Source organism: Varanus komodoensis, unplaced genomic scaffold, assembly GCF_004798865.1.
Source record: "Varanus komodoensis strain SLA01 unplaced genomic scaffold, ASM479886v1 scaffold25, whole genome shotgun sequence".
NCBI lineage: Eukaryota > Metazoa > Chordata > Lepidosauria > Squamata > Varanidae > Varanus > Varanus komodoensis.
The window spans coordinates 8,159,924-8,178,759 of record NW_025335661.1 but is presented as its reverse complement, the minus strand read 5'-3'; the positions used below and the strand labels follow the sequence as shown (position 1 = coordinate 8,178,759).

At 39.6% G+C, this 18,836-nt stretch overlaps 1 protein-coding gene across 1 annotated transcript in view; it reads left to right on the top strand.

Moving 5' to 3' along the window:
• The first annotated feature begins 352 nt into the window (after window positions 1–352).
• Window positions 353–18,836, top strand: part of COL4A4 (collagen type IV alpha 4 chain) — a 72,335-nt gene continuing 53,851 nt past the window's right edge. Inside the window, exons 1-4 of the mRNA XM_044432834.1 lie at window positions 353–393; window positions 5,928–5,970; window positions 9,866–9,943; window positions 17,940–18,074. Of these exons, the coding sequence (XP_044288769.1) occupies window positions 353–393; window positions 5,928–5,970; window positions 9,866–9,943; window positions 17,940–18,074 (297 nt within the window). The remainder of the gene's footprint in view (window positions 394–5,927; window positions 5,971–9,865; window positions 9,944–17,939; window positions 18,075–18,836) is intronic.

The window sequence follows — 18,836 nt, the reverse complement described above, 5'->3', positions numbered from 1 at the left end:
GTGATAGTCTCATCTTCCATGAATGTGGTATGTTTTGCAAGACTAAAACATAAAGAGGTCTGGCAGGTATAATTGTGTTTCTCGGTGAACTTGAGGCTTGGTGCATTGGCCTTTAGCAGTAACCAAGTGTGCTAATATTTTTTCAACACATTTCACCTTAAGCTTCCTTTTAAAAATATGCATGTGAAGATGAGTCACTTGTATACTTTCTTGATGAACAGATGAAGAAGGCAGAAGAAGAATGCTGAACATGACTTCGAGACATGTACATGCAGTTAAGCCCAGTCACAATAATTAAATATCAAATAGTGAAGGCTTGAATTCAAATGTGTTAACACGAACTGCATCCATAATGCATTCTTTAAAATGGATCACACTTTTCAGAAATGCATGGTAAGTTTTATAAAATTCCATCTTTATTAGTCAAATGAAATACTTATCTTCAGAATGGAAGGCTGAGGTGGGGGCAGTCTACAAAATATATAGGCTGTATAAATGCTGTTTGAAGTGTCTTTCAGGTGGTGTTGCTTTCCTTCAGCATTGGAAAATATTTTGAGGAAAATTGAACCTGTTCCAAGTGGCAGGGACCTGACTTGAATCATAATGGAATAAGATTGCTAGGGCTTAACATAAAAAGATGGCAGAGCAGCTTTTAAACTGACCCCTGGGGAAAGTTGCTCTGCTCTTTCTAACTGACTGTTGGGATCTAGGAAGCATCCAGTTCAGGTTGAATGATCTCTAGAGGATAAAGGTGAAAATGTTTCCAAATGCCCAAATGGAGACAGGGAGGGAATAGGTCATTAGCATCTGGTGAAACAGAATCACCAGTCAAGTTTTAAGGGCCATGGCAGAAGATGCAGACCTGAGAGACAGCTGGGCAGGGACTTTTATGCTGTTGCTAGAAGTCTTAGAACCAAGGAGAGAAAGTTGGAATGACTGGCTTTAAAGGATAACCTAACTGTAGATGGCATAACAAAAACCAGTCAGAAAAGAGAGAACCAATGGGATCTCTATATACCTTGATAAGAAGAATGGGGTGGGTGTGAAGAAGGTGTTCTTCTGTATGTCAGAGAGGGCATAGTGTCAAGGAGGCTAGAAAACCTAAAAGGGGCAGTATCCTCCAGAGAAGCACCGTGGGTGACAATACCAGGCTGCAAATGTAATTTAGTACTAGGCAGGCACATGTCATTGTCTCCCCAACCAGACTGCTCAGTGTGAGCTTGGAAACATGAAATCAGGGAGGCGTCCGTCTGAGAAAGTGTCGTAGTAATGGGTGACTTAAAGTACCCCCACACTGAGTGGATACATTCATGTTCTAGCCATGACAAGGAGGTTAACTTTCTTAATGCTCTGAACAAGTGTGTCCTAGAACAGTTGGTCATGGAACTGGCCAGAGGGGAGATGATTCCAGACCTAAATCCTTAAATGGTACCGCTGAGGGCATAGTGTGAGATGTGAGCATTGTTGAACAAACTGGAATCAGTGATATATTAGATTACTAAATATATTAGATTTAATATATACTATGCTATATTTGCTATACAGTTATATATACTATACTATATTTAAGTGGAAAATTGCCAAGAAAGTCCAACGCAGGCACATTTGACTGCAAAGAAGAAAAAAGGAAGTTGAAAGGGGGAATCAGGAGGGTTAAATCTTTTCGAAATATTTGGAGGTTACTCCAAATCACAATAATAGAAGCTGAAATAGAACATACCACAGGTTAGGAAAGGCAACACAAAGGCCAGGAAATCAAACTGGAAGTCAATGTGATTGTGTTAGACTTCCTTTGCAATATGCTACTTAACATATTCTTATAAGGGGAATAGATACATTCATGGAGCAAAAGGCTATCATGATAAAAGCATAAGAAGAGCCCTGCTGGTCCAGCTTCCTGGTCACATGGTGGTCAAGTGGCTGCCTACAGACAACCCACAAGCAGCGCCCTCCTACCTGTGTTCAACTGATATAAAGTTCTGATATTGGCATATGCATGCCCACAAATACAGGAAGGTCTCAATTAGTGTGGAGAATGAATCCCATGAAATGGTTGCATTATTCAGATTTGCACTATATGGTTATTGATTCCAGGAAATAGGCAATGAAAAAATTAAACATACTTTCATAAATTATTACAACAATAATTTCATTTATAAATAACATCATTTATAAATGATAAGAATATAATTTCAATTTATTGAGAACATTGCTGTTATACACTCAGCTGAACTAAATGCTTTGCACAGTGTAATATAACACTGATGCAGTTTTTGCATGGCCTGGCATACGGTCAACTATAAATCAATGCAGTTAAAATACTGTTGCTTTAATGGTCCACTTATCCATGAGGTGAACTGTTAAAAGGATAAAACTGGCTTCCTTGGTGTCTGCCTCTCTGTTTGGCTGCTACTTCCTTATCACAAGCTTCTCCATAACTGCACATGTATGAAATGGCGGTTTTCCTACATTTTCTTATGTCTATGAAAAGGATGGGGCAGGAACTAGGCTAAACAAACCATTGAATTCAGAGGCTGGTAGTGTGACAGTGAAGTGGCACTATCTAAAATCCTAATGGTATCCCGGTGACCTCAAATGTGCATGCACTAGCCTCTCATTAACAGAATTTTGGCTCACATTAAACACAACCTGGTGTCACTCTGCGATTCACACTAAATTGAATATTGCATTATTTATACTCAAATTAATTGCCACCTAGCTGTATATACGAGCCAAATTTGATGGGCAAGGAGATAGAGAATTCTCTTTTCCTCCCCTCATGTTCTAACTCTCTTTCCACTGAAGGCATAGCTATTCTCTTCCTCCGAATCCCAGAGCCTTCCCCTACTCACTCCCTGCACTTGGTTTATGTTGGTGGGGGAGGACATCCCACTAGTGTTCAGTGTAATTTTTACTAGGCACTGCTGCACTCTGGCCCAGGGACCAAATCTACTCTGGCCCTCCAAGTTTCCCCAAGTGGCCCTGCCCCTCTCTGTGCCCTCCCAGTTTCCCTTGCCCACCCATTATTTGGTGATTTCTCTGCATTTGTACAGTTCCCCCCATGCCTCCTGTCTTAAGGCTTGAAGATCAGCAGAAAGAACTTGAAGCTGAAATACTTTTGGCTCCATCTCTTCACCTTTGATTCAGCCTCCTTGCCTTTGACCCTATGCACCACTGGAATAATGCAACCCTTAAAAGCTGATCTAAAATGGAATTCAGATCTAAAATGGAAGTCAGCTCTCAGGTTGAGAGAGGTTCAAAATGATCCATGCTGTATAAGATCAAGACCTGGAAGGCATTTTTCCTTGTTTTGCCCAGCTGCTCTGAACATCGTTCCGAACAGTCTTGCTTGGAGAACATAGAAGAGACAGAGAGAGCAACTGGGGATAGAGAAGGGAAATTCATGAAGCCTTCTTCTCACCTATGTTTGTCCTGGACATGTTTGGGTCTCTACAGACAAAAAAAATGGGGAGCAACTTTGGATCCAGGAATGCTCATGGTCACTTATTTTTGGAAGTACTTCTCTGTCTCCACACGGCCCCACATGGCCACCTATTTCTTGGAACAATTAAAAATGTTTGAGTATGACAATACCATAGATCACTGTGGGCAACCTGCTGTGGCTCTTAAGGTATTGTTGAACTACATTTTCCAGTAGCCCCAGCCAGCATGGCCAATAATGAGGGATGTGGGGAAAAGAGCTGTAATCCAGCAATATCTGGAAGGCCATAGGTTACCCACCTGTGCAAATGAGACCTTAAAGTATTAAGAAAAAGATGTGTGTTGAATTATATGGGACACAGAAAGAACTGATATGACAGATAACTCAGAGAGTAGACCAAGGATACACTGGCACAATGGGCACTTCTGTTAACAGAAGCATATCCTTGATTTCTAACTGTAGTTTGCTCTTCATCCATGCCACTCGCTATTGAGATCCAGTGTGGCATAGTGGTTAGAGTGTTGGACCGGGGCTTGATAGATCTGGCTTTTAGGCTCCTCTCAGTCATGAAGGCCACTGAGTAACTTCATGTCAGTCATGGACTCTCAGCCTAACCTACTCAAAGGGTGGTTCATGGAAGAATAAAATAGAGATGGGGAAATTTTATTCACCTTGGGAATAAGAGGAAGAAAGGTAGGCTATAAGTGTAATGAAACTCTAATAATTCCAGATGACATTCTTAAACATTGTGAATAAGTTTTGGTAGGCCATAGAGGGCTTTGCTGGGGGGGAGCGCCATTCCATGAGCTGAAGTCTGATTATGCTTTTGTGAATTCAAGCTTATCCTTGCAAAGTTTTGAAATGAGATTACCTGATGGAATGATCAAGGAAGAAGCTCCAAATAAATTTTAATTAGAACAAGAATACCTTTTTGCTTTATTACCCCCTTGCTGGTGGTAGAGATGTGATGGCCTGGGGGTGGGGGGGAAACCTGGAAAATCAGGAGAGGGGGAAGAGAACCGGGCTTAGAACTCTTCCCTCTGCAGTTGTCATCCTTATGAAAGTTACATTCTCTGGCATAGCTATGAAGCTTGGTGGAAATTCCCATTGGCATCAAGCATCCCATTGGAGTAATGTCTGGTTTGGTCTTTGGAAATTAACTTTGTTGGGTAGACTAGAGTATGTTTTAAATTCTGCTTTTTTATATTTTATGTCCCTAGTATTGTTGTAAACAAAACTATTCATAGCATTTGACTCGAGAAAGCACTTGCTGATTTGGAGAACACTGTGTTCATGAGTGCAGGTGAATCTTTTCCAGCTTAAATTCTTAGTAGCTTTTCCTTTAGATCAACCTTCCCTAAACTACCCCAGTCACAGAAGGAGTTTTAGGAATGTCCTTAAATTCCTTTCAAGCAGGATCAGATGCTGACACCAGCATTCCACTGCTTCCAGTTAGTTTTGCTTCCTCTGGCTTCTAGGATAATTCAAAAGTTCCAGGGACTACATATTCAAGTTACTTCTATTCAGAAATGAAATAGGAACCAGAATATGTGGTGTATACTATAATTTGTTCATACAATTGCTACATTTGGTATATAAAATTTAAAAGCATACTTTATTCATACAATAAATACCCATTTACTAAGTTTACATTTTAAAGCTCTAAAAGTTATAAATTTCTTATAACCAACATTATAAATTTATTCTGTATATTTAATTTTATTTTTTTACATTTGTATGCCACCCAATTGTGCCACAGCACCTCTGGGTGGCTCACAGTCATAAGATAAAACACAATAACATACATAAAATCATTTTACATAACTTAATATAAATAAAAGTTGTTTAATTTTCCTGAAGCAGCCTTTCTTGTCCCTTTAAATGCTTTGAACTACAGAACCCAGTATTCCTGGGCATTGGCCATGCTGCCTGAAGCTGATTGGAGCTGGGGTTATGAATATTTAGAGGTCATCAGATTGGGGAAGTTGTCAAAAGAAGTTTATAATGAGTGCTAAAAAGAGAAGTATTGCTTTCTCCCACCCCATTTTTTCCATCCCTTCCTCCAAAAATCCCTGAGAATTTGTTTCCATGGCTTCAAAATTTCCAGAAATTTTACAGATCTAGCTGGTGGTAGAGAAATATGGAGAAAATGATGAGTGAAGTCTAGGCTGCATTTTGTTTGCTTTTGTCTTTACTCCTGCAGCTGATATTATAAGCAATGGCAATATTCATTTCTATCCTTGCTGTGGATTTATAATGTAAGAAGCGCAGACAGGAGCAGCAAATACCGAGTATAAATATGATTGGAGTTACCACCAGATTGTGGCATTTATTAAATTACACAAATGTTGGCTATCATTTCATCATACATAAACTTGTTGGTGGTTTCCCTTTATATTTTGAATAGTGCATTTTATACTGCTTTGCTTTCTAATAAATTGAGGGCTGACTATAATAAATTAACTTAGATCTTCCTAACCACTAGGTGGCTGATGATAATTGTTTCTTCAATCCAATCCATTTATGGGGTAAGTTGTATGAATGCAAATATTTCCACTGCTGATCTCTCACCTGTTACATATTTCCCTCTTTTCTAATTTTTAAGAAGGAAGCATTTGAAATCTTTTTTATACACAATTTGGGGTCTTCACACCAGCATGTTGGACCAATAAATAAATTATGTTAAGCTCTTTGATTCATTCCAGTAGAACAACAATGAACATGTCTGTAGACCTGAATATGTTGGAGTAATTTGTAAAATGAGCCTTGAGAGGATTTATATGTGCTTTTACTGATGAATGTAATGCAATTCACCTCTAAATAAACATCTATAAGTTTTTGTTACAAATCTATAACTGCAAGTTAGAAATGATTAATCAACCACAGACCACAACCGATAATAGTTTACTACCAGATTTCACAATCACATTTGAAGTTTAAAATTGAGGGGACACATGGCAATTTTCAGTGGGGCTGCAGTGTGTGGGGTGTTGAGGCTCAACTCTTCCCCCTGCAGTTGTTATCCCCACAAAAATTGCCTTCTGCATGTTCTATGTTCCTACTATTGTTGTAAGCAAAACTATTCATAGCATTTGACACAAGAAAACACCTGCTGATTTGGAGAATGTTCTGTGGCTGGTTGCAGGTGAGGTGTCCAAAATTTCATATGGTAGAGTCCTATGCAGAAAAGTGTCCTACTATTCCCAACATTCCTCAGCCAGCATGGAGATTTTGTAGGACTCGTTGTATTAATTGTTTCTATTTAACAGCACTATACATTTGAAACCCTAAAAATGCCAATATGTTAACTACAAAACTAAACCAATGGAAATAGTAATGGCTTCCCCTTTTTAAGTTAGAACTTTTGGTCTTTAGGAAGTCCTTTGCTGTACATTCATGTGCTCAGGCGTGTTTGCATGTCTGTCATGGAAATATAGCACATTTCAAGAGATTCTGGACCATGTTCTGAGGCACATATTCAGTTCATGCAGATCTGACTGTAGTTCCATGGAAACTGTGACCTTGTATTGTTCTATAGCTGCACATTGCAGAGAAAAATTAGTGATGCAGAGCAAACTGTTTGAGGAAGCTTGTTTGCCATTACACACCTTCCTAAAACATGGTGAGCTAACAAGCTGATGGCTTCACAGATGCAGCTGCAAAACCACAGCTTCTGTAAGAATGCTAAGCTACTGTCTGATGAAAGTTCATGAATTATGTTGTTTATATTTTGACTATTCTGGCATTTTAATCTTCAACCCAAGGCTAAACACTGAATAATAACACTGAATGATAGAGAAATGTAGTTTTATTAGCAAAAGCAAGAATTTTTTTGATATTGCCATAAAATCATGCTTACAACAAGCAAGAGAAACTAATGAAGTAAAGATTAATGTTCCCATGAGAAGCCTATCTCAGGATACAGGAAAAGAAAATAGAAAGGAAAAGAAAGAGCAGAGAATACCTGTGCCTGTGTGTTGAAGGTCAAGAATATTAAATGTCTTGAGAATATTTTATATAAGGAAAAAAGTGGTTTAGTTCATGTTATTAAACAAAATCTAAGCAGAATTTTACATGAAAAACTGAAATATAAGTTTCAGTTACTGAGAGAACCGAACTCACAAAATCACAGCCGTTCAATCCAAAGTAAAATAAATTATACTTTCAGTTATTCCTGTGGCTTGTACATGGCATTGCTCTATTAGGCACATGATGGCATAAAATTTAAGCTCAAGAAACTTTGTAAAATAGATATATGCTTTCTTAAAAGAAAGGTGACCATTATGACAATGGTCATACTAAAATTTATTTATGCAACACTGAATAAGTTTCACTTCAGCCCCACAGTATAGTTTGTAATACCACATTAGCAGAAAAGATCCCATATTATCTCCTGGAAACCTCTGTCATCTGCCTTAAAGGCATGTTGCTATATCATCCATCCCATGTCAGCATCACTTTCTGCCCTTAAAATGCCAGGTTTTATGTTGATCACCCTAAAGGTGGCAATTTTAAATTCTTGAAGTATATTTTCTCAACTTAGGAAGCTGGGAATTTGTTTGGGAAGAAGGACTATCAGCAGCTTCTTTTTTCTGGCAGGGCTCCAGTACTTTTCAACAGCTGAATTACAAGCATAAATTAAGTAGATGACACTTTCCCTTTCATGGAGACACAGTGAAGAGAGAAATTTCATGTGCTGATTTCCTCTTCTTGTGAAGCTGTTTAAGGCACAGGATTCTGGCCAGAAAGCAAAGCTGGCTATCCTGTTCTAGATTTTGCACACTCACTTTTGCTTAGGGTCAAATAAACAGCAAATATATTTCAGAAATACCATCTGGAAAGAGCTCTTCTTCTTGATAATACATTAGAGTAAAGCTTCAACTCAGAGTTTTTCAGCGCTCCAAATATTTTAAAAATATGTAATATTCTGATGTTTTCCTATCCTTGGAATCACTGTGAATACATGATTGGCAGCCTATTAAATAGAATCAGCCTCTAAGTCAGTGTGTTTAGGATTATTTTTATTTAAACGTGTATTTCATTCAGGGCCAGGATCAAGGGTAGGAATCACTGGGACAATTGCCTAAGCCCCACACTGCAGCGAGGAACCAGTGACAAGATGCATCTCAAGCTGCTAATCCTCTTCACCTTCGCAACCTGCTTGTTCACATCCCTCCCAACCTGGCCCAGCTAAGAGGGGTGGAAGGAAGGAGGAGCAACAGATGCCACTGCATATTTGCTGGCTATCTTTCTGCCTGGCAAGCAAGAAGCAGTAACAATTATGAGAAAAGGATATGGAGCAAGAGCAGGACAATGGGGATGAGAAGGTAGCCTCACTGAGGGAATGATGCACTGAAGGTTTCTTATCCAAGGCCCTTCAAAAAACTGGAGCTAGCACTGTTTCAATGTAATCTACAAAGTTTCAGCATTGGTTCTAAAAGGAAATTGCTGGGTAATGGTAACAGTTCTAACGAGCCATTTGGATAAATGAATTTGGTATTAATAATAGTTGAAGCCAACAGAGGTCATCAGAATAGGATCTGAGCAGCCACACAACTGCTGGTGGATTCTGTATAAGTGTCACAATCCAACAGCTATTGGTTCTAGGTAGCACAGAAGTTTCATAAAGCTCATGGACATGGGTGTGAGTTACTGATCTGAAATTAAAAAATGAGCACTAAACACCCCCCGCCCAAGTTCCATTAAACCTTAAACCACAAAAACAGCAGAAAAAAATGCAATAGCAATCCAAATATGTAAATATTCAAAAACTAGAGACAGAAAGCATCAAATAAAATGCACAGTAAATGCCTTTTTGAAAAGGAAGATCTTCAGCAGCTTCTGTAAGTTCAGTAATGAAGTACAGCAAGGACTTTTTCTGAGGCGACTTCTAGTGCTGAGCTGCAACCATTGAAAACATCCTCTCTTTAGGATTAACAAAGTGTCTCTGTGGGGCTGTTGGAACATAAGAAAGGAAAATAAGTTCAACAGAAAGGCAGGCCTGTGCGTAGAAGGCGGTCCTTCAGATATGCAAAGCCGTTCCATGCTTTAAAGGTCATTGCCAGCTAACAGAATTGTACCCAGAAATAAATTAGAAGCCATGCAGCTGTTGCAACAAGCATCATGTGCTTCTTGTATGTGGCCCTTGTTAACAACTGTTTTTGCAGCATTCTGGGCTTAGTAAAGTTCCCAGATACTCAAAGGTAGCATTTTGCAATGGAACATGTTAGTGGTAGTCTATGCATGCATTCCTAGAAAGACGGCATATAGAACATAGCAGGACTTATTTCTGAGTAGGCATGCATGGAGTTACAGTAGTAATTTGCATAGGATTACACTGCATCTTTAGCAAAGCTGGGTCCAACAGGACTTGAAATGAGGAAATAATTAAAAATGAGAAGACTAACTTCTGTTTCTTCTTAGGGTAGATATGCATACATCTCCCATTGCGGTGGACGAGACTGCTCAGTTTGTCAATGCTTCCCTGAAAAAGGTTCAAGAGTAAGTGTTCGATTTTATTTTTATGTGTATGATTTATATGCTGCTTTTTACATTAACCTGGACTGGAAGTAGCTTACAAGTTTAAACAACACATTAAAAGAAAAAAACATACACCTAACTGAGATAGCAACAGTGGAAGTGGCTATGAGGTAAACAAGTTCAGAGACATTAACCCAAGAATGCCCACTGTAATATAACTGTTTCCAGTGCTTCTATAAAAATAAAAAAATGAACAGGAGGTCATTCTACAAATGGGGTACCACAACTCAGATTAATACCCACTTGCCAAACATTTGATGGCAAAGAAAGGTGTCCTAAAAGCAGTTTCCTGAGCATATTCATATGCAAGGAAATAATGCTTGATATTTCCTTGTTTCTGGCTGTTTAGAGTTTTAGGGCACAATACTATGTGTCTTTGTACAGAAAATAGGTTCTATAACTGCCAGCATTTCCCAGTCAGCACCAGGGTAGGACTTTTTTCTGACTAAACATAGCTAGGATTGAGCCTTTAGAGGTTAAAACTTGTACTGAGTCTGAAAAATTGTAATACTACCAGCAATCATTTAAAGTGCTCCTAGTGCAACAACATCAGTGCCCTGGATATATCTCCCAATATATCTGCATATAAAAAGTCCATATGATTTCAGTGGAATTTACAGATAGGTACAGCAAGGATTGCCGCCCGCATGTGATGGACAGAAAGTCTGGATTTTCTGCTGTTCAAATATCTGTGTTCCAGGATGGCAACTGTAAACCTGTAACTAGAGCACTTGACATGCTGGTGGAAATTATTTTTTGTTTGTTAACAGATCTAAGCAGTTAATTTTTGTTATTGCTACCTGTAATGAAGTGAAGTTGGTTTGAGTGCTATCTGTATGAAATTCCAAAGAGGAGATAGGTATTTAATAAAAACAGCATCTGTATAACAATGCTCAGAATCCAAGAATATATAGTTCACTCAGAAAAAGGCATACCATTAAGGGGCACCTATAAGTAATATTTCTACAATAATATCCTACTAGTGTTGCCACTTAATGAAACTTGTTTTCACTGTGACAATCCACAATATACAGTGGTACCTCGGCTCACAAACTTAATTCATTCCAGGACTCTGGTCGTGACCCAAATTGGTCATGAGCCAAGTCAAATTTCCCCATAAGGTTCAATATAAATAAGGTTAATCTATTCTCTAACTATGTTTTTTTAATAACAAAAATCTGAAGCAAAGTGACAAAGAACAACAAAGATTGCGGCCCTTCCCCAACAAGCATGAGTGCAGCCCTCTCCCCCCCCACAGCATGATGGGGTGATCGCAGGCGCACGGGGAGGGTGGGGGAGATGGGCTCAATTGCAGTTGTCACCTGATGGGGAGTTTGCGACCTGAGACAAAAATTTTCAGAAATTTCTGTTTGTGACCAGATTTGGTCATGAACTGAGGCGTTTGTGAGCCAAGGTACTACTGTATAAAACTCTCCTGATTAGGGAAGTGACATTTTGGTGAGAACCCTGCTTGATAATGGTATCTGACTCAGCATCACTGTAATATAATTCTGGGATGAATTTCTTGTTTCAGAATAAACCCTAACACTAACAATAATTATGCTGATTCAGGCTACACTAAAGCATAGCATGGTGTTGACCATGCAAGAGAAAAGGAGCATGTGAACCCTAAGGAGAAGGAAGAGGACAAGAGAAAGTAGACAACTTGAGTGTGGAGAATGTTCCCAGTGATCAAATAATGATTTCACTGTTGGGCCCCGAGATATTTAAACTGGGCCTATATATCATAGAATCTAAGGTTTCAAATTATTATAAACAATAAATCATGTACATCTTTTTATTAATGAATAATGTACTTATCTTTTTCATTATCTGTAATTACTTATCTTTTTCATTAGGAGATAAGAGTTATGCTTCAGTAAATAGTTTCATAAAACTATCTCTTTTTGTTACCTACTCCAAATATGCAGCTATATTGCTTCTGAGTGCTTTAAAAAATTTAAATTGGTCACACACACACACACACACACACACACCTACACAACAGTATGTCCTGTTCTGGCCTTTCAGGTTTTATCCCATTCATTACTTTAGGCTTTGCTGGTAGAGTTAAGTAGATCACAGAACCAAGCCTCCATTCATAATATGACCCAGTTTGACTTCTCCTAAGCGATTGTGTCACATGTTCAAAGCAAAGTCCATTGTAAGTAAAACTTTTCTGGAAGTCATTTATTTTGGCTGCAGAAGGAAATGAACAATTTTTATTCCCATAAAATGGTTATTTGTTTCCAGTAAATTGTGGGTGGCAATCCAATAAAACAGAAGATTTCAATCCAATTTCTTCAGGGTGTCACATATTATGGCCCAATTCAGATATAGAAGTTAATCTCTTTCCTTCTCCCCTTTCACTGTTCATGGTATTAAAAGGGGTGGGGTGGGGTTGGTATTAAAGATTCTGTTCACTCCTGAAGATGACATAGTTGTCTATTGTTTCTGAATACTGTAAAATCTGTTTTGTGCAAACCACAGTCAATAAATCAGGATATCAGTCAAGAATCAGATTAGTGGTAGAGATGGTAGAGAGACAACTGAAGGGATTGAAACTGAAACAAGCTGTAAACTGAACACTCTGTGCAAAAATTGGACATAGAAACAGCCAATGGATACTTTTTAATGCATCAATTCTATTTCAAATAAAAAGATAGGTAATTGGGAACTTAACCAATGTGGATGAAAAAAGATCAGAAGCATCCATGACTATTACTATATCAAATCACATCTGCTGTCATGCCCTTTTAGAGCTCTTCACTTCTCAGCAAGGAATTGAAGCTTCTAAGACAGAGCCAAGGATCAGAAAAGGGCTAAGAACAAGTCCTTGGCTTCCTGGGCTCTGTCCGGGGTACTGAAAATCTTTCCTTTACCTTGAGCTCTGTTTCCTTCACCATCGACTGATATCTTCTCAGTCTGCTCTGGGCTCTATTTCACCAGGGCAGACACAAGTTAATTGTTATACTCAAGGCAACTAGTTTTAAGCTCCATTTCCTCATTTAATTGGGAATAATGAGGTAAAATCTATCATAGAGTCAGAACTGGGAAGGGACATTTAAGTCATCAAGTTCAACCCCCAGCTCAGAGCAGGAATCCAGTTTAAAGCACACCTGGCAGATGGCTCTGCAGTCACTACTTGAATACCATCAGCTGTGCTCTTCAGCGATTACTACTTTCAGCGATTACTACTTTCTCCTCCTTCTGTTGCTGCTGCGGTTTCTCCTCCTTTGTGCCTTATGTAATAATAGTGATGAACAGCACTCTTTAGTTCTCTTTTAGAAAACTCGAGTGAAAGAAAAATGCAAGTAAGGTCCAGTGAGTCTGGCTGTAAACATATGAATTTGGAAGGTTATGGACATCCGACGTGTGGGGGCCCTGCAAAACTGATTTCAGTGGTCTGAGTGCAGCACTTCGAGTAGGAAGGAAGGGGGCTGAGGTGCCAGCAGAATGCACCCTCTCTTGGAGGCACTGGTCCCTTTCCTTCCCCCATTCCTAACCCCTTTCCCTGACGTCACTTTTGTGACCATGTCAGCTGCGGGGTGGGGGTGGGGATGTGTTCTGAGCACGGAGTCCCAGCTCTGATATGGGAACTCTTTTCTAAAGCAAGAGTGGAACCAATGAATGAATGAGTATTATCTGCATATGCTGTCCAGTGGCCACTGGATCACTATGCCCAGCATATAATTGTGCAGTACCTAATATTCAACACAGTTCTTACATGGGCACTGTCATATTATGAAACTGCATGTTAAGCTAATATCCGCTGTAAATTAATCATTAAAAGGCATTACATACATACACTTATTTCTGGATATATGCTTACAGAGGAAATGACAAATAATATTATCAACTGTTGTTATAAACAAACTTGCTCTGTATATGCATTTACAGTATCCTTCTTTACAATTAAGCTGAAACAGTGTTTTAAGATTTTTTCTGCTTTTGTTTTATGATAGGCCAAAATCTTTTCCAGTTCTTAAAATATGCTTTAAACTGTCCCCTGACAATGTCTGTTTTTTCTAGCAAAACCCATGAAGTCTTATTGATTAGGACTATGTAATTCCTGAGTTCATCACAGGGCAAAGGATCAGTGCAGCATGCCACCATTGCATCCAAGAGGGTGTAGAGGGAGTGCTTGTCTGTGGTGGTAGTTGGAGTTCTTCTGCCCAGATGTTGTGGGGAGGTGGTAGGGTGCCATTGACCATGACAGCTATACAGAACCCACCATCAGGGGCCAGATGGATATACTGTTCACTAGCACAAGGTCTTTGGAAGATCATTACTTCTCCAGTTTGTCTGCTAAGAATGAATTCCAGAAGATGGCTGTGTCATGTCTCTACCTGGTCACCTCCACAAACATTCTTAAAAATCTCCCCTTGGAGTCTGCTGCCACCTGCAGTACCATACTGTAGAAATGCTTTTGATTGCAGAACTGCTTGCCCCTGGCCTGGGGTGGGAAGACAAAATGCACCCATGCATGGAGTCCGGCATCCCTCCCCACCAGAAGGAACCTTGACTTGTGAAAGCCTTACAAGTTCTTGTGTATCGATCCCTCACCTCAATCACAGACAACATCTCCTGGAAGATTTCACAAGGGCAACCTTTCATTACTATTTATTTATTTATTTAAAACATTTTTTACCTCGTCCTTTGCACAAGCTTCAGAACGGCTTACAAAAAAATTTAATAATATAAATTATTCATAATAGTAATTTTAATATAAATTACTATGTCTTGCCATTAGATTGTCAACCCAATTTCAGAAGCAATGATCTCAAAGGTGGCCCTGGACCTGTGGAAAGTGGCATGAAAGCAAGCATCATCCTGGGCATCCGGGTCCAGCATGGAATGCCACATCACTTCCTCATGAGGAAGGGCCCAACTATGCACCACATACCTGTCTGTGGTGAACTCCTGGGCTGCTGAAGGGACAAGACCCCATCAGGTGGGGCATCCCTAGCAAGACTCTCCACTCCCCTTCCTTCTCACAAGCTGCATGGAAAAAAGGGAAGGGGGTTCAGGGCATCTGGACCGAAAGCCCCTTTTACCCACATGGGCATCTAACTGTTTAACAAGAGAGTGTCCATGCTAGAGCATGCACGCTTTAACATGAAAATTGGAACTCATGAACATGCAGCTCACCTCTTCTTTTTATTGGAGCTCAGATCATCACAGGAAATTCTAAGGTTCCTCGTTCAATGCTTGACTGCAGAACCTAGCAGTCCTTCATCAAACGGAAGTGATGATACGTATTGCCGGTCACTGCAAGGCAGATATTCAATTATCTTGTGTAAAAGTACCGTGGCAGACATGTCCTTACTTAAGAAGGTAAAATAGTCATGGCCTTACTGATTCTTACAATGCTCTGGCTGAAAAGGGCTCGGGAGGATATTGCTGGCTTTTAACAATCCTCTTGAGCAAGTACTGCTTGCCACATATTTCAAAGCCTGGCGGCAACATGAAATGGTTATGACCAGCAGCTGCTAGAAAGGCATCTAGCCAGGAATACCAGGTCATAGCACAACATGTTTCTAATCCTTTCTTCCTACATCCAGTAAAGAAGGTGGAATGAGGACTCTGAAAGGGATTACTTAACACTTCTTAGGGGAGAAATAAGGGCCATCATAACTTATATCTGATACTACAAGTTTTGAACAAAAAGTGGCCTATTTCATGTAATATTTGTTACTTAAATTAAGGAAATCTGAAGTTCCAGCAGAAGGGTATTCTTTCATAAAATCTACCTGGTGGTCTATGTTCCAGGACTTCTACTCAAACTGAAATGATTCTTCTTCTACTATTCTGCTTCTGCTTCTTCTACTTCTTCTGTTCTTCTTCTACTCAAATGATTTATACAACTATTAATAGATGAGAACCACAGAGTTTTGTCATAATTGCAGTCATGGAAAATGAGCTGTACACACTTAGTTGATGTACAGTGGTAGTTAAAAATAGGTTTAAGGAATCATATTTTCTTTAATAAGAACCATCACCCTCATTTTCAAGTTAAGCTGTTTTCTTTGGTTGAGAATCAACCTCCTACAGTCAGTCAAGTTCAGGATGTGCTAAAATAACACTGGCAAGTCCTGGCACTGCGAGAGTTCCTGACCTAGACAATTAGCAAGCTAGTAGAATTTATTAGCATCAGCTAGCAGATGCCAGGCATAGCATTCAGTCTGTTTTAACTGAACTAATTTGTCATTTCCACATTAAGCATGGCTTCCTTCATCCCCTTTATTTTGACAGCTGCCCTGAGACTGGAACATTGCAGCAGACACATTTGATGGGCACAAATAATGGATATTATGGATGGTATCAACGTGGTCTTAACAAAGCTTCCACTCATAATTGGTCTTTGAGCTGAAAGAAAGACCTGCAATGCACTGGCTTCACATGGTGTGCCTAAGTTTAATCAGTCAACTGTCAAACTCATTGTGAATTCTGGATTTAGTTAGTGTGTTCTGTTACTTCTCCCTTTTCTGGTGACAATCTAAATTAGGGATGGGCAAATGGCAGTTCATGAGCTGAACCTGGCCTCTGAAACACTACTAAGCCCCATTATAGCCCTGAAGAGCTACTATATCCATAATAAGCCCTGTTATCACCCCAGAGAGCTATTATGTCCAACACCTAATGGCCTTACTGAAGTTTTAATCAAGGTCAGTGGGACAGAAATATAAAAGGTCACACTTTAACTTGCAAGCAAAGGAAACCATTGATCAAAGGGTGGATAATCTTTATTTTAGAACTGGAAACTCTCTGTCTCTCTCTGGATTGCATATGTGATACAAAGGCTTTGTCCAGGGCTTGCCAAGTCATTTTGCAACCTAGGGTGGAGCATCACTTGGCACCCAAATGGCTGGTAGCCATTTTTGGCACCTGAGACAGAACAGAAACAGTCCGCAAGTGTCACCCTGCCATTAAGAATACAACAATGATGCATAAACTAAATAGTGATTTGCAGCCCTTTTGTGGTATCCCAGACCAGCTGATTGGCCAACTGTTGCCTAATGGTGAGGTTCTTAAAAGCATGCTTTAGTGTTGCAGTCCAAGAGAGACAGCCTTCCAGAAAGGATTCTTACTCTTTCAGTTGGAAAGGGGTGTTTTCAGGTGATGCCTTCAACTCATAGCAACCATGCAGTTGGGCTGAGACTTACCCAAGATCACACCTAGAGCGTCCTTGCTGAGAAGAGAGGTGAACATCACTTCAGCAATTTTGTGCACATCCAAACACAAAACTCTAGATGATACAAAACACACCCTTGGCTTCCATAATGATACCCATAGATTAATCATAATCAGTATTGGCAAAAGACTAGGGAGTTTTGATAAGAGCAAAAACAAGAGGATCCTTGAAATGCCTGTGTGAACATGGGGTATTTTTCTTAATGAAAACAGCTAGGAGCACTGTGCATGGTCAGTTCTTATTCTGATTCATTGCAAGTGAACAAGCCATAGACTCTGACAAGTTTTGCATCTCTGTTTGTAATCCTGCAATCACGGTTAGATCAAATCTCATTTTAATTCACATTTGTCACCAGGAAAAGAAATCTAATCAGGAAAGCTCTGAGATACAGGCTTGCATATGTCAGTATTTGCTAATCTTTACTTCATTGTCTTATGTAAATAGAGTTGCTGTAAAAGAAGTTTATAATCTGAAATTATTTGCTGCCCCCAAGTGGCTGCATTTAAGATATGTCACCTTTCAATATGGTGAGGCTGTGGCTTCAGTGCTATGCTTTGTATATCCATAACTTGTTGTTTAGTTAACGTGTTTCATAGGCATCTAGTGTGATGGTCTTTTATGGCTGAATTAGTGGCCCAGTGTAGTATATTCAGTACAATGTGGTATGTTAAAAGCAGACGCTAGAATCATACATAGGAATAAATGTTCCATAGTATTTGCTGCTGCTTCACAAATGGCTAAATCTGAATTCTTTCTTTCCAGGGCCAACCTGGCCAGGTGGGGGCTCAGGGTGCAATTGGTACTTTGGGTCCTGTAGGACCAACTGGTTTGCCAGGAGAAAAAGGCCAGAGAGGTGATACTGGTTTTCCTGGGCCAGCTGGAGAAAGAGGCAATATGGTAGGTAATAATCATGCTCAAAAGTAGTAGTTTATTGTAATTTTTAATGTTATAGGAACAGCAGCAGAGCCAGGCTAGATCAAATCAAAGAGCTGTTTAGACCACTTAGGACAATATGCTCCTCAGTGTATGTGTCTCCTCAGAAATAAGTCCCATTGGCTTATGGACTGTAGCTAGGTCCTTCTGAATCCAGTGGTGCTTACAGGGCAGTTCTATGCATATCTGCTCAGTGGTCATAAGAATCCAAGAAGAGCCATGTTGTATTGGACCAAGGGTCCATCTGCTCCATCATTATGGTCATCTAGTGGCCAAAGTAGGACATGAGTGCACTTGCACCCTTCTGTTCATGCTGCTCAGCAACTGGTATACAGAGACATGCTGCCTCTGACACTGGAAGTAGCAAAGCTACTGATAATGTGTCTAATCCCACTATAAGAACATAAGAACAAAATTGAATTTTTCCTATGCAGAGATATCTTAGAAATCCCTGTTACACTATTACTTGAGACATTAAATATTTCTAGAAAAATATTAGAAGAACACATGCTTGACTTTTCAAGAGAAAAGTGAGATGTCCCATAACTTGCAGTTCTGAGAAGGGAAGTAAGGGAAATGACAGAGTACCTGTGCACAAGAGGAGCAAACATCCTGTGATATGTAGTTTAGAATCAACAACTGCACTGTACTGATAGAAAGCTGGTTTATGTTGAGTCGAGCCTTCTGCTCTTCTAGCCTGATAATGCCTCCTTTTACTGACAGTAG